General features: G+C 37.7%; 1 protein-coding gene across 1 annotated transcript in view; it reads left to right on the top strand.

Moving 5' to 3' along the window:
• Positions 1–17490, top strand: part of DTNB (dystrobrevin beta) — a 246682-nt gene that overhangs the window by 29261 nt on the left and 199931 nt on the right. Inside the window, exons 3-4 of the mRNA XM_082672075.1 lie at positions 7618–7698; positions 11402–11615. Coding sequence (XP_082528201.1) covers positions 7618–7698; positions 11402–11615 — 295 coding nt within the window. The remainder of the gene's footprint in view (positions 1–7617; positions 7699–11401; positions 11616–17490) is intronic.

The following is a 17490-nucleotide window of genomic DNA, read 5'->3' as shown; positions in this document are numbered from 1 at the left end:
TTTTGTGTTTACTCCAGAAATTTTAACGTCAATTAAAATGAAGCCCAGATGGATTAAAGACCTAAATGTAAGGCCAGAAGCTATCAAACTCTTAGAGGAAAACATAGGTAGAACACTCTATGACATAAATCACAGCAAGATACTTTTTGACCCACATCCTAGAGAAATGGAAATAAAAACAAAAATAAACAAATGGGACCTAATGAAACTTCAAAGCTTTTGCACAGCAAAGGAAACCATAAACAAGACCAAAAGACAACCCTCAGAATGGGAGAAAATATTTGCAAATGAAGCAACTGACAAAGGATTAATCTCCAAAATTTACAATTTACATGCAGCTCAATAACAAAAAACCAAACAACCCAGTCCAGAAATGGCCAGAAGACCTACATAGACATTTCTCCAAAGAAGATATACAGACTGCCAACAAACACATGAAAGAATGCTCAACATCACTAATCATTAGAGAAATGCAAATCAACACTACAATGAGATATCATCTCACACCAGTCAGAATGGCCATCATCAAAAAATCTATAAACAATAAATGCAGGAGAGGGTGTGGAGGAAAGGGAACCCTCTTGCACTGCTGGTGGGAATGTGAATTGGTACAGCCACTATGGAGAACAGTATGGAGGTTCCTTAAAAAACTACAAATAGAACTACCATACGACCCAGCAATCCCACTACTGGGCATATACCCTGAGAAAACCATAATTCAAAAAGAGTCATGGGGCTTCCCTGGTGGCGCAGTGGTTGAGAGTCTGCCTGCCGATGCAGGGGACACGGGTTCGTGCCCCGGTCCGGGAAGATCACACATGCCACGGAGCGGCTGGGCCCGTGAGCCATGACCGCTGAGCCTGTGTGTCCGGAGCCTGTGCTCCGCAGTGGGAGAGGCCATAACAGTGAGAGGCCCGTGTACCGCAAAAAAAAAAAAAAAAAAAGAGTCATGTACCAAAATGTTCATTGCAGCTCTATTTACAATAACTAGGAGATGGAAACAACCTAAGTGTCCATCATCGGATGAATGGATAAAGAAGATGTGGCACATATATACAATGGAATATTACTCAGCCAGAAAAACAAATGAAATTGAGCTATTTGTAATGAGGTGGATGGACCTAGAGTCTGTCATACAGATTGAAGTAAGTCAGAAAGAGAAAGACAAATACCGTATGCTAACACATATATATGGAATTTAAGAAAAGAAAAACGTCATGAAGAACCTAGGAGTAAGACAGGAATAAAGACACAGACCTACTAGAGAATGGACTTGAGGATATGGGGAGGGGGAAGGGTAAGCTGTGACAAAGTGAGAGTGGCATGGACATATATACACTACCAAACGTAAAATAGATAGCTAGTGGGAAGCAGCCGCATAGCACAGGGAGATCAGCTCGGTGCTTTGTGACCACCTAGAGGGGTGGGATAGGGAGGGTGGGGGGGAGGGAGACGCAAGAGGGAAGAGATATGGGAACATATGTATATGTTTTTATAAAGCAGAAACTAACACACCATTGTAAAGCAATTATACTCCAATAAAGATGTAAAAAAAAAAAAAGCCCAAATCATATCAATATTTATAACTTTGTTCAGAGTAATACAAGAATATTATTAGGATGTGTTAGAGTACCTCCTTTATGAAATATATGCTCTTTTTTGTATTATCTTTTGAACTCCACAAATTAGACTTTATTTTTATCTTGTGTAATCAATTTTTGTTTTATCCAACCTATTTGGTTATCTCTTTGTTTGTTTGCCATTATTTACAAAAATTTAAATCCAGATCTTGGTGGAGCCAGGTATGTGTCACAGCCATTTCCTTTTGTGGGATTTTAAAACTTTTTTTCCTAGTTCACCCACTGAGAGAGTCACCCTTCAGTGATCTTGGTGTTATCTGTACCTTCCTCTCTGCTGGGACCTCTGGCTTCATCTTTGGTCCCTAGGGTTTTTAAGTGTACTGCCAAGAAAAAAATGAGGAAGTCATTCGTGTTCATATTTGTTGCTTATTCAGACTAATGTTTTTTTTGAAAAAAATTTTTTTCCTAATTAGGTGAAAGTTTCACCTAATTAGGTGAAAGTTTTTAGACAGTTCAGACATGTTACTGTACTTACGTTTATTAAATTTATAATCTCTTCTCCCCTTTCTCCTTCCTTCCTCCTCATCTCCCCAGTTAGATTCGATTTTCAGCAAAGTACATTTACTTCCTTATCCCTGTCGTTAGTCTGCTGAGCACGTCCATCAAATCCTGTGGCTTCCTGGAACACAGTTTGGAGTGCTCTGCCCTACCTGAGGAAAGTTAAAAGCATCAACATGTTTACACAGGAAAAGGAACTGGCTTCCCCACTACTTTTATCATCTCCCGCCATGAGCCTTTCCTTGCTAGTGTCTGCAGTTGTATATCCTTTTACATTCCTTTGTAAATTTTTGGGAAAAAGCCTTTTTTATATCAGACAACCCAGAACTTCCCAGTTTTCAGTTATTTATTCATTCAATAAATATTTAGGTGCTAGTTTTATTGTGTCCTACTTTGGGACATACAGTAATGAATAATACAACAGTAAAATGGTCTCTGCCTTCATGGATTTTGTTTTCCTGGAAGTGGGAACAAGGGATGATAGCGCAGTAGGAGCCATGATGGGGGAAGCAAGGGGGGTCCAGGAAGGAATCTGGGAGGAAGTCATGTCTTGGCTGAGTCAGCCTAATAATGTGGTGAAAGAAGGGCTGGGGCACCATCACTTACCAAGGCCCAGAGGTGACGGGACCCGGTATGTTTGGGTAACTATAGGTAGTCCAGACTGATTGGAGTTGAGTGTGAGGTAAAATGTGAGAGGTGCATGAGCTAGACCTTTAAGTTGAGTTGGGTAGTCCTGTGTTTCCCAAAACTAGCTTGATTATAAGAGTCTTTAGGGGCATTTGTTAAGAATGAAGATTCAGCTTCCTCCCCTGGAGGTTTTGATATAAGCTTCTGATACAAACAGGTGCAATAAAACCCTTCCATTTGACTCTTTGCTTTCCTTGGGATTTGATTATACTATAGAACATTCATATCCCATTCTCATGAATAAGGAGAGCCATAAAGTGCAAAGAAGGCTTAATCATTTCTTATCCTTTCCCTATCTTTCTCCTGTACCTCTTGGGTACCCAGTGTCCCATTGGTTCCCTGTCTGTTCGCGAATTTCACTGGGCTTTCTAACTGGGGCCAGAGTTCTGCCTGGATATTTAGTTAGGGCTCTCTGTATCATTTCTTTTCTTTTTTTAAATTTAATTAATTAATTAATTTCTGGTTGCGTTGGGTCCTCGTTGCACGCAGGCTTTCTGTAGTTGCCACAGGCAGGGGCTGTTCTTTGTTGTGGTGCATGGGCTTCTGATTGCAGTGGCTTCTCTTGTTGTGGAGCATGGTCTCTAGGTGCGCGCGCTTCAGTAGTTGTGGCATGCGGGCTTTGTTGCTCCGCCGCATGTGGGATCTTCCCAGACCAGGGCTAGAACCTGTGTCCCCTGCATTGGCGGGCGGATTCTTAACCCCTGCACCACCAGGGAAAACCTCTGTAATTTCTGGGTGGGCTTGAAACATTGTCTGACATTAGTATAAAAATGACATTTTATTGTATTTCTTTTATTTTGTTTTTTTTGTTGTTGTTGTTGGTACGCGGGCCTCTCACCGTTGTGGCCTCTCCCGTTGCGGAGCACAGGCTGCGGACGCGCAGGCTCAGCGGCCATGGCTCACGGGCCCAGCCGCTCCGCGGCATGTGGGATCTTCCCGGACCGGGGCACGAACCCGTGTCCCCTGCATCGGCAGGCGGACTCTCAACCACTGCGCCACCAGGGAAGCCCTATTGTATTTCTTTTAATGAAATATTCTTGAAATGAATGATAATGAAGAGTAATCATTTCTAGTTCAGAATTCCCAAAGTGATATTCCAGTCATTTCAGTTTCTTCACTGGGGGCTTTTCTATTTTGTATTTGCCAAACTACCATATTTTCTGATCAGGAAATTACTGTGACATTTACATAGGGGAAGTATTAAAAAAAATGAAGGCTATTCTTAGGCACTGTATGAGGATTCTCCTTATATAAATCAGGGAAGATGACTGCTTCAGAAGAAGGGAAACGTATGGGAAGTTTGGTTGAATATTGGTACAATAGTATTTTAATAAAATTCTAAGGTTATTAATTATATCTTAACTTTTAGAAATTATTTTTGGATTTGGACTGCTATTAGATTTTTAAAAAATGATGCTCTGGCCAGGACTTCTTAGAATTTCTGAATCCTGTAACATCCCACTGCTCTCTCTACATTTTCCTCAATACATTTAGAGTGATGTATTTTCACAAGGATCAGACTGGCAAAGGGAAGCAGAGTGATACTTGATTCTTGACTAGTTCCTGAAACTTCAGTGTAGAGATTTCTGGCAAACTGGTCTGAAGCATTTGGAGTTTCCTATTTTCCTAAACTAGTTAGCTTTGGACTTGTGTGATATCTGCTCTATTTCATCTTTTGTGGTGACAAATCTGACTCTGCACTGGAGAAGGAGTCTGAAAAGAGTGAGTTATACCAGGTGCACTACCTTTTTCCTGTAGTTACTTTTCCACTAGCAAGCATTGCCTAATAAATACCCTGCAAAAAGTCTGATCAATCAGATTAGTAATGTTTCTGTTTGATCAGATGGGGGTGGAACTTTCCTTTCCTAGCTGTTAACATTCGTTTTATCAGTGTTTCTCATTAAAATATTTCATAGAAATAAATGTTTAGACATTAAAATTACCTGCAGTGATTTAATGACGGGTTATTTATTAAATGTTCTTGGACATGTGTTGGCACATTCTTTCTTAAAATTATTTGGTTTTGAATAATTAATATTTAATGGTTCCAATTTAAAATATTTAGGCTGAGATAGTAATATAGAAACTAAATGAGTAAAAGAAAATCAGACTGAATAAATTTAACAAGAGAAGTGTAAAACTTATACTCTGAAAACTACAAAACACTGTTGAAAGAAATTAAGGAAGACTAAATAAATGGAAAGATATCCTGTATTAGAGGATCAGAAGATTTATCATTAAGATGTCACTTTTCCCTAAATTGATCCACAAACTCATTGCAGTCCTCATAAAAAAACTGGCTGTTTTGAAGAAATGGATGGGCTGATCCTAAAATTCATATGGAAATTCAACCCAGAGTAGCCAAAACAGTCTCAAAAGAGAACAAAGTTGGAAGACTCACACTTCCGAATTTGAGAACTACAAAGCCACAATGATCCAGATTGTGTGGTACTGGCATAAGAATAGACATATAATCAGTGGGATAAAATTGAAAGTTAAAAATTAAACCCATACATCTGTGGTCACTTGATTTTTCACAAGGATACCAAGACCATTTAATGAAGAAAGAATAGTATTTTGAACAAATGGCGCTGGGACAAGTGGGTATCCATATGCAAAAGAATGAATTTGAACCTCCGCCTCATACTGCATAATAAATTAACTAAAAATATATCATAGCCCTAAATGTAAGATCTAAAAGTGTAAAACTTTTAGAAGGACACATAGGTATAAATCTTCATAAACTTAGATTAGGCAAAGCCTTCTCAGGTATGACACCAAAAGCACAAGTGACAAAATAACAAATAGATATATTGGATTTATCAAAATTAAAACCTTTTGTGCCCCATTAGATACGACCAAGAAAGTGAAATGACTACTCAGAGAATGGGAAAAAAAATTTGCAAATCATATATTTCATAAGGGACTTGTATCTACAACATATAAAGTACTTAAAACTCAATAATGAAAGACAAACAACTCAATTAAAAAATGGGCAAAGTGACTCATAAGGGGAAGAGGTTTCTTTTTTGAGATAATGAAAAACTGACTGTGGTGATGATTGCACAACTAAGTTAAATACTTTAATGGATGAATTATATTTCAAAAAACCTGTTATATTAAAAACAAGAAAATAGGACTATAACGTGTATGTATAGAAGGGTAGAAATTTTGTGAGAACCAGGTGATGGAGGAAATAATTTTAATTGTGACATCAAGGTAAGGGTTGATTGAAGTGAGATTAAGAGAAATCTTTGCTTCACTTTTTGGTCAATAAATATTACTTTTACCAAAAACCTGGAAAAATCCTTCCTTTTTTTTTTCTATAAGCAGAAATGAAAGATGACTGTAAATATTGGTATAAGATAATTTGTGCTGGTTCACTTTCCCTTTTTTGAATCAAAAGTTGCTGCCAGATCTTACAAGGCAGCATAGGTGAAATAAAAAAACTCACGCTGGAGGCCAGAGTTCCCTGAAGTGGCCTTAAAATTCAAGACAGCAATTTTTTTTTTTTTTTTTGCCATACGCGGGCCTCTCACTGTTGTGGCCTCTCCCGTTGCAGAGCACAGGCTCCGGACGCGCAGGCTCAGCGGCCATGGCTCACGGGCCCAGCTGCTCCGCGGCATGTGGGATCTTCCCGGACCGGGGCACGAACCCGTGTCCCCTGCATCGGCTCTCAACCACTGCGCCACCAGGGAAGCCCTACAGCAAATTTTGAAATGAAAACAAAGTTTGATTTATAGATTCATATAATTTAGGCTTTGTTCTAGTTACTAGGGCTATATATTACTTATCCCCAAACAGTCATTTATTTTGTTTATACCTTTTTTGGGTCTAAAATTAGAACAGTGTCCAGTGCTTATGTCTTGACTTTGCTGCATGATGTCTCAGGCCTCTGTTGGAAGACTCAGAGACTCAGGGCTGGGTCACTTGTTGCCTTGCTCACTTACATGTTTGGTAATTGCTACTGACTTTCAGCTGATGGACTCAGTTTCTCTGGGTATCGGTGTCTCTGTGTGGTTTCTCCATATCAGCTAGTTTGGGCTTCACAGCAATGGTGTCCAGGTTCCTAGGGCAAGCATCCTGAGAGAGTGAGAGCACAGACAAGCTGTCCCACATTTTATCGCCCACCTTCAGAAGTCAGGCAGTATTCGTCTGCCACACTCTATTCATTGAGGCAGTCACAGTGTCCTCAGGTGCAAGTGGAGGGAAATAATCTTTAGTGCTTGATGGGGAGGGGCAGCATACTAGAGGCACATAAAAATACTGGTCTGGAAATACTGTTGTGTCCCTTTTTTGAAAAACACAGGCTGCCACAGACCTGGAAGGGGAACTTAGAGATCATCTGGTCCAGTTCCCTCATTTTATAGATGAGGACACTGAGGCTGAGAAGAAGGGGTGTAACATGGCCACGGTCATGGCCTGTGGTCAGACTGGGCTGGAATTTAGCTTTCCTGACTCTAGGCTAGGGTCTTCCCTACTATACCACTTTTTTTCATTTTGCGGAATACGTAGTTCATTCACTCAAGTCATGAGTGGTCCTCCCCTCAGAGTTTTCTTAGGCTAGCAGACAGGATGATATAGGCAAAACTGCTGACATCGTGCTTGGCATGGAGTGGGCACGCAGAAAGCATTTTTAACCCTTCTTCCCCACTTTGTGTTTTATCCAAAGAGGGCCTTGTTGACATGTTGTGTAAAGACTGTGCCAACACAATGGAATAGAGTCACTTCCCCAGCATGTGGAAATTAAATGGTAAATCTAGTTGAAGATTTTTTATTTGCCCCTTTTCAGGTGCTCAGAATTTTGATGTCATACGACTGTCAACTTACAGAACAGCTTGCAAATTGCGATTTGTGCAAAAACGATGCAACCGTAAGTCATTTCTACTCATTTCTATGATAGCTGGATAGAGCTCTTGATAATATAGAAGATTTTAATGTGTTTTAGTCATATTGTAATGTTAATTGAATTATTTTGTCTTAAGTGTTTATCAGAATATAAGCTTTGTAATGGAAAGAGCTTGTTAATTTATTCTGGGTGTCCCTCAAAAAATTTAAGAAACTCAATAAGGTGACTAGTTTTGAGATTAATTAATTCTTTATTTTTTTAAAAAATGATTTATTTATTTATTTATGGCTGTGTTGGGTCTTTGTTGCTGTGCGCGGGCTTTCTCTAGTTGCGGTGAGTGGGGACTCCTCTTCCTTGCGGTGTGTGGGCTTCTCATTGCGGTGGCCTCTCGTTGTGGAGCATGGACTCTAGGCACGCGGGCTTCACTAGTTGTGGCATTCGGGCTCAGTAGTTGTAGCTTGCAAACTCTAGAGTGCAGGCTTAGTAGTTGTGGCACACGGGCTTAGTTGCTCCGCGGCATGTGGGATCTTCCCGGACCAGGGCTTGAACCCGTGTCCCCTGCATTGGCAGGCGGATTCTTAACCACTGCACCACCAGGGAAGTCCCAAGATTAATTAATTCTTTAAATGGGAGAATTCATTTCTCCTTGTCACTGTTTTTAATACAAAGTTTTATGTAAAATTAATACAGTTTATCAGCTTCTGGAGAGAAAGAAAAACTAATATTTTGATAAAGGCATAATAAAAATTAACTTTCTTGTTTAAACTTAATATAACACAAATCAGCCTTTTCTATAAGCGGTTGCTTCCACAATTGCTACTTATAAAATACGTAAATTAAAATATTTGTAAAATGCATATAAAATCTTTCTTAATTTGTGTGCAGATGAACTGACTTAGAATTATTGTACTTTTCTCAGATATATGTGTGTGTGTGTGTGTGTGTGTGTGTGTGTGTATTAATGAAAAACTGTTTTGTGTAATGGAAAGAACATTAGCCTTAGAATGGGAAAACCTGTTTTACTCCAGGTTTTGTTTGTCATTTATTATAAACACGTGACCTTGGACAAGTCACTTTATATTTAAATACTTCTACACTACTTTAAGTCCTACTCAAAAATCCTAGCTTAAAATTCTCTCCAAAGAGTTTACCGTACCATCCTAGACTGAAGTCATGTTTCTTCTCTGGTTTCCCAAAGCATTGTTTTCAAATTATGGGTTGTGACCTGTTAATGGTTCCTGAAACTGTTTTGGTGAGCTGTAGCCAGAATTTAAAGCATGTAATGGAGAAAAAAAAAGAGAAAGAAAAAAAAGTCAGAACGTAGCTTATGTGGTAAAGTATTTTGTGAAACGTGTTTTTTATATATCTAGAGGGGTGTGTGTGTGTTGATTTAAATATATTTGCATGTTGTCAAAAAGTTTGAAAACCGCTGTCCTACAGGAACTACCATTTTTATACTTCTTCCCATAATTATTCTTGGAACACAGTAGTCTATGTGTGGGCTGAGCCAGGCTAGTGGCATTAGTAATATAAAGTAAAAGATGCATTGTTCTAGCAGTTTTATTTTGTCACATATGATTCTTCAGTCTACCAGATTACTCCAGGTTGTAAGTAGGAGTCAGATTTCAATTTTTTCCATATATATGTTCAGTTGACCCTACACTATTTATTGAAAAGACCATCCTTTTTCTTCATTACTAAAAAAATCCAGATTATAAGTAGGAGTCAGATTTCAATTTTTTCCATATATATGTTCAGTTGACCCTACACTATTTATTGAAAAGACCATCCTTTTTCTTCATTACTAAAAAAATCTTTTTCTCATATTCATTAGGAGAAATGTACAAGAATGTTCATAGCTGTGTCCATATGTGAGAGGATCTGTTTTTGGACTCTTTGTGTTCCATTGGTCTGTTTGTCTATCCTTATACCAATAATCACTGTTAGAGCTTTAGGGTTAGGGTACTTTTGTTCTATTTTACTTTTTAAGATTGTCTGAGACATTCTTGGCCTTTTTACATTTATTTTCACACAAATTTTAGAATTTGCTTGTTAATTTCTACTAAAAATGAACAAAAAGATTTGTGCTGGGATTTCTTTCCTTCATTTTTTTTTTAAAGTATAATTTACATATAATAAAATTCATCCTTTTAATGTATAGTCCTGTGGGATTTTGTTGGGACTACACTGAATCTGTAGATCAAGTTGGGGAGAAATTGATGTATTTCCAGTGTTGAGATTTCATTTCTGTGAACCTGATATATCCCTCCATCTATTTAGGTCTTTAAGTTTTGCTAATTTATATATTTTTTGGTAGAGATGTTGCACATCCTTTATTGGATTTATTCCTGAGTCCTCGTGTATGTTTAGAAATACAGTGACTTTCATATCTTGATTTGTACCTAGCAGTCATTCTAGACTCAAATATTAATTTTAGTGATATACATGCAGAATCTTTATGATTTTCAATGTGTATAATTTTGTCATTTCTGAATAATGACAGTTACTTTTATTTCCTGTACTGATAATTACTGCATATTTGTATAGGTTAGGATTTGAAATACGATAGGAATGATGACAGTGGGCATTTCTTATCTTATTCCCAATATCAGAGGAATGGCTTTCAACATTTTACTATTAAGTAATATGTTTGCTGCAGTTTTTTGTAGATATCCTTAATCAGATTAAGGAAATTTCCAAGTAGTGTGTTTATTCATTTCTAAAGATAAAGTTTATTTTAAAAGTTTTCTTTTTGATAATGATTTCTGACAATTTCATTTTGATCATAGAGCATGGCTTATATGATTTTAATCCTTTAAAATTTATTGGGATTAGTTTTATGACTCAGGATAAGGTCAGTTTTTTTACATGTTCTTTGTGTTATTGAAAATAAAGCATATTTTCTAATCACTGGGGGCAGGACTTCATATAGTGTCCATTATGCCTGCCTTGTTAGTTTGTCTATGATTGTACTTATTTTTTTTGTATGTTTGCTCTGTCACTTGCTAAGAGAGGTGTGTTAATATCTCCCACAAAGTCTGTGAATTTGTCTCTTTGAGGTTCTGTTACATTTTCATTGTGTATTTTTGAAGCTACAAAGGGGAGGCAAAACTTTACCTCTACCCTCTCAGGGTCTCCAGCGGAGCCTGAGAATTAAATTGACATAAGACAGATTAACAGGAGAAAAGCATATGGATTTTTACATGTACATAGGAGCCCCCATAGGAAAATGAAAACCCAAAGGAGTGAGTGGGCCTAAGTGCTTATATACTAAGTTGAACAAAGAGTGGCAGTTGTGGAAAAATAACTAAAATATGTCAGGAGACTAAAGATAAGAGCTATTTTAATGAAGTCTGCAGATTTCACTCAGACTCAATTCACTGTCTCTGGTGATGAGGATGTTTCTTTCCTCTTGGAATAAGGAGGGCGTTTTTCACATGGGACTTTTACTTCCTGCTTTTGGGAAGAAGAGGGGAGGTCAGAGTGTCCTTCTTGGCATCTGCTGTTTTTCAGGAGTCTTTAGCTCAAACTACTCCGTATGCCAAAGTGGCATATCTTGGGGTGACATATTCTGCCACCCTTCACTATTCTATTAAATGTAAGTAAATGTAAAATTCTTATATCTTTCTGCTGAATTAAAACTTTTGAATTGTTGAAAAAGTTACAAAATAAACACAAAGTTTGTGTTGACAAAATAAACACAAAGTTTATTTTCTTTGTGTTCCAGTACATCTTGTTGATATTTGGAACATGATTGAAGCCTTCCGAGACAATGGCCTTAATACACTGGACCATACCACTGAGATCAGTGTGTCTCGCCTCGAGACCGTCATCTCATCCATCTACTACCAGCTGAACAAGCGCCTTCCTTCTACTCACCAAATCAGTGTGGAACAGTCCATCAGCCTCCTCCTCAACTTTATGATTGCTGCATATGACAGGCTAGTACCTGCCCTGCTTAATCCATTTTAAGAATGTTTCTCTTCTAATCATCCTTCTTCTGTACTGCCTTGCCAAGGGTTGTCAACTTAGAATCACAGTTAAAAGGGAAATGAATTAGTACAAGTCCCTTCTAAAGACTGGTTAAATGCCAGAGTGACTTACTGTCTTGGGGCATGTCACATATTAACCTCTGTAACATTAGGGAGATTCACAACACTTGAGACATAATTGTTTGGTAAAATTGTCGGTACCTTAATATAGCTGTTCTCTATCCAGTGAAATATAGCCAAGTGGTACATTTGATTATGAGGCTTTCTATTTGACTTTTAAACTAACTTTTCTTTACTATGTGATAGCAATTGCCTTTGGACTATATAGTACCTTGTTTTCTCTTTATTTATGTTTAGGAGTCTATTTTAATTCTTTTCAATGTAGAACATTGAAGAAGAAAACTAAATGTCCTCCAAATTAAAACAGAAATGAGTTGTTATATTTGTATTTATGGAGAATTAAGTTGGTATGATAAAAAATAAAAAAGAAATCATAAATGATGGAAGCACAGAGGTTAATATTTATTTTCCGGGAACCAGGAGTTCAGATGTCTGATCCCTGCTGTACTGTCAGCAATGTGATTTGGATGGGTTAATTCTCTCTGCTTCATTTTTCTCTCTGTAGGAAAATGAGTTCATATATTTGTAGAATGCTATTAGTCATACTTCATAATATTGAGGGTTCTGTGAATTAATGGTAAAACCATACAAATGTCAAGGCCAAGTCACAACATAGGCACTCACTAAATTCAGTTTTTAAAAATAATTAATTAATTTATTTATTTATTTTTGGCTGTGTTGGGTCTTCGTTTCTGTGCGAGGGCTTTCTCTAGTTGTGGCGAGCGGGGGCCACTCTTCATCGCGGTGCATGGGCCACTCTTCATCACAGTGCACAGGCCTCTCACTGTCGCGGCCTCTTGTTGCGGAGCACAGGCTCCAGACGCGCAGGCTCAGTAGTTGTGGCTCACGGGCCCAGTTGCTCCACGGCATGTGGGATCTTCCCAGACCAGGGCTCAAACCCGTGTCCCCTGCATTGGCAGGCAGATTCTCAACCACTGCGCCACCAGGGAAGCCCCCACATTTTTATAAGATGTTATCAAATTAGATATTCCATCCATTTAATAAAAAATTATTTAAAGAAATTTGAATTTTTAAAACATGAGTGTACACATAGCATATGTCCCAGAATTCTAATGCCATTTTTTTTAGCAGTTAATCTGGTAGGTTAAGTTTATACTGTCCAAGGAATGACTCTTCTGATCGAAAAACCTTAGTAAAAACCATTATTCTGTGGTGAGTAAGCAGCACCTTATCGTGACACTGACTCACTGAGTAAGTCACTTCAGGGCCACACAACACAAATTAATTTAAGAAACTTTTTAAAGTCAGAAATAAAAGTCATCTTAGAGCTAAAAATGATAAAGCAGAGATTATAAACTTTGACTCCATAATTATATCAAATAAGTACTATGGCTAAAGAAGGGAGGAGAAGAGAGAGTGAAGAGATAGCAAAAGGGAGAATGGGAAGACCAAAGGTAAGGGCAGAAGGTACAGAGGTGTCCTGGGACACAGTTGGAGAAAGCTGGACACAGGCAGAAAGAGACAAAGGAAAAGAAAAAAGAGACAGTAAATCAGCAGGAGGGCACTCTGAAGAGAACTAGGAAAGCAAAAAGAGATGAATGAGCTAAGAGTAAAGAATATCGTGTGGCAGGGGTGAGTTTGGTAATTCTCAAGTCATATCCTGTTTAAAATGTTGACCGTGGGCATCAGAATAAATCGTCACATCTTTACTGACCTTGAACTCTTCATATGATAAGAGCTTATTTAGTTAGCTCTCCGGAAATTTGAAATTGGCTTTCATGTACTGGAAAAAAGAAAGGATCTGGTTATCAGAATTTTATTTTTGAAAATCAGGGCATTTTGTTGTTAAATACTTCCAAAAGTAGTAGTCTCTTTATAGATTGGCCACTTTGTTATTTAGGCTGGAGAGTCCCTTTGGTATGTAGAATTCCTATTATTTTAACTGATCTTTTCAAGCTTTTGTATTTCATAATTTCTCAAAGTTAAAATTTGAATACAGCAATTAACTTAATTATTAAATTCCCTCACCTCCAAATTCATAGTCAAATTTTTGGTCAGGTTGTTTCTGATTCTTATAATAGATTGTGAGACCCTAAAACGATCATCAGGAACAAATAGGATCTAAGACTTTCTCCCTTAAGCATGTATTTTCTTAGGAATTAATTTTTTTAATACTTAGATTTAAAATATTTCACATTGGACAATTAAAAACATTGAAAAGTATGAAGAATGATATTATAAACATCTGTGTGTAGACTTTAAGCTAAGAGGAATAGCCAAAACATTCTGTTAGCCTCAGTTTTTTCCTGTTTCAGGTCCTCAGTACCACAGTTACAGTACCATAGGTACATGGTCTGGTCCGAAGGTACAACAGGTGATGCTCTAACCAACATTTTTTTTTTCTTTTTTTTGTTTTTGATAACAAGGACATCCAAATTCCCAGTGTGAGGGATAGGAAACCTTCCTTCCTCTTCTTCAGTTGAGCTGATTTAGTGATTTAGAGCTTGGGATTTATAAACCTCCTTTCTGTTTCCAACCTCGGTGTTAGTTCCACATCTTCAACTATAAGCAATAGAAAGCCTACTCAGATGGACTTTCACAGTAACTGGAGCAATAGGCTCACATAACAGAGGAGCCAGAGACAGGATTGTGGTTGAATCAGGGCCCTGGCTGCATTTCTTCTTCTTTTAAAAATATTTATTTATTTGGCTGCGCCGGGTCTTTAGTTGTGGCATGGGGGATCTTTTAGTTGCGGCATGCGAGATCTTAAGTTGTGGCATGCAAACTCTTAGTTGCGGCATGTGGGATCTAGTCCCCTGACCAGGGATCGAACCTGGGCCCACTGCATTGGAAGCGTGGAGTCTTAGCCGCTGGGCCACCAGGGAAATCCCTGCGTGTCTTTATAGTGGTCTTGGCTTTGACCTTCTCTTCTATTAGCTTCATCCTTATGCTGACTTCAAAAAATGCCTGCTACAGCTACTAAAATGCTTCCTGTCAAGTCTAGGTGAGGGAGAGAGCCAGTTTTCTTTCAACACTGAACAAAAGTACCTGAGCCTCCACCAGATATGTGCGTTTGGGCCATGTATGTGTAAGTGGTAGGCTTTTTAGCTGAAACAAAGGATTTGTGCCTTTGGGGCAGAGGATGGTTAAATTCTCACCCTCACCCTGTGTTGCCTCATCATGGGGATGGTTGGACTAGATATGAAGGTGATGACCACAGTGTTCACTACTAAACTCCTTGAAGTGCATTATAAACTTGTGGTTCCCTTTCTTGTTATATAGTCCTACTCTCCATCCAGTTCCTTAAACCTGAGAGTCATTATAACTCTTCCTTCTCCGTCATCTCCCACATCCAGTCGGTTACCAAGTTCTTTCATTTCTACCTCTTGAATATCTTTCAGGTCTATGTACTTCTCTCCATCCCCACTGCTACCATCCCAGACCACCAGCATCATCTTTCGCCTGGATTACTGCTATAGCTTCTAAGTGATTTTTTTTTCATATACTCTTTTTTCCCTCATTCATTCTTAGAAATAATAAACATCCACCAACCCACTATCTGACCCAGGAACTTGAACATTGACAATAATTTACATTTATCTCCTAACCCATCCCACTGAACTGCACTTAACTAAGGTGAACCCTATTCTGATTTTGTATTATCATTTCCTTGCGTCTTAAAAACCATTTTTGTTCACATGTATGGACATAAATAAAGTATTGTTTAATTTTAAATATTTTTACAATTATAAAAAGAGTGTCATACTAATGTACTATTATCTGATTTATTTTTTTCAGCCAGTAACATATTTTAAAGATTCATTCATGTTGCATTTATCTATAGTTCAGTTATTTTAACTGTTATATAACATTCTGTTGTGTTTCTATACCATTCTGGTGTTTTCCAGATTTTTGCTCTAAGAAACAACTCTGCTTCGAATATTCTTATTTGTGTCCAAGTGTTTCTCTTGGTTCTAAACTGAGGAATAGAATTGCTGAGCTGTGGGGTATATGAAAGCTCAGATTTACTCTGAACTGATATTTAGAAAGTATAAAATTATTTTTCCAAATTGTACCCATACATAAGAGATCCTTTTGATTCACATTCTGTAAGCCTTAGAATTCTTGGACTTCTTAGTTTTTGCTAAATGACATCTCATTGTTACCTTGATTTGCATTTTCTTGATTACTGAGCATGTTCATATGTTTCTTGGCCATATTTATTACTTCTGTGAAACGCCTCTTTGTGTCTTTTGCCCATTATTCTAGTGTGTTATATTTTCTTTTTATATTGATTTGTAAGAGTTCTTCCTATAATTTAGATAACAATCCTTTCTTGATTATGTGTGTTGCACATATATTCTCCCAATTTATAGCTTGATTTTTTTTTACTTTTCTTAAGATGTCTTCTTCATAAAATGTTTTTTAAAGAAAAATGTCAAACATATAGAAACATAGAAAGAATATTATAGTAACAGTGTGCCCGTAACATAGCTTCCGTAATTACCAATACATGGCCAGTCTTATTTCATCTATATCCCCAGGCTCTCCACCTCCCTTCTCCCCACTTTCTTGACTTATTTCGAGGCAAATCTCACATGTCGTTATCATTTCCTATGTAAATATTACAGTGCATACATATCTCTAAAAGATGGGATGCCTTAAAAAAATTACCATAATGCCCTTATCTCACCTGAAAATTAATATAAATATTCATTAATATGTTAAAATATCCATTTCACTAATTCCCTTATAAATTTTTATTTTTATGTTGTTTAATTTGAGACTCAAATAAAGTCCATGTATTGCAGTTGATTTTTTAAAAAATTTATTTATTTATTATTATTTTTTAACACCTTTATTAGAGTATAATTGCTCTACAATGGTGTGTTAGTTTCTGCTTTATAACAGTGAATCAGCCATACATTTACATATATCCCCATATCTCCTCCCTCTTGCGTCTCCCTCCCACTCTCCCCATCCCAACTATCTAGGCAGTCACAAAGCACCGAGCTGATCTCCCTGTGCTGTGCGGCTGCTTCCCACTAGCTATCGATTTTACATTTGGTAGTGTATGTATGTCCATGCCACTCTCTTACTTTGTCCCAGCTTACCCTTCCCCCTCCCCATGTCCTCAAGTCCATTCTCTACATCTGTGTCTTTATTCCTGTCCTGCCCCTAGGTTCTTCAGAACATTTTTTTTTTTTTTTTAGATTCCATATATATGTGTTAGCATAAGGTATTTGTTTTTCTCTTTCTGACTTACTTCACTCTGTATGACAGACTAGGTCCATCCACCTCACTACAAATAACTCAATTTCGTTTCTTTTTATGGCTGAGTAATATTCCATTGTATATATGTGCCACATCTTCTTTATCCATTTATCTGTTGACGGACACTTAGGTTGCTTCCATGTCCTGGCTATTGTAAATAGAACAGCAATGAACATTGTGGTACATGACTGTTTTTGAATTATGGTTTTCTCAGGTTATATGCCCAGTAGTGGGATTGCTGGGTCGTATGGTAGTTCTATTTTTAGTTTTTTGAGGAAGCTCCATACTGTTTCCCATAGTGGCTGTATCAATTTACATTCCCACCAGCAGTGCAAGAGGGTTCCCTATTCTCCACACCCTCTCCAGCATTTATTGTTTGTAGATTTTTTGATGATGGCCATTCTGACTGGTGTGAGGTGATACCTCATTGTAGTTTTGATTTCCATTCTCTAATGATTAGTGATGTTGA

The sequence above is a fragment of the Grampus griseus genome (genome assembly GCF_964374135.1).
Source record: "Grampus griseus genome assembly, chromosome: 15".
NCBI lineage: Eukaryota > Metazoa > Chordata > Mammalia > Artiodactyla > Delphinidae > Grampus > Grampus griseus.
Note: the sequence above shows the minus strand (reverse complement) of the source record. Positions and strands in the feature narration are given on the sequence as shown.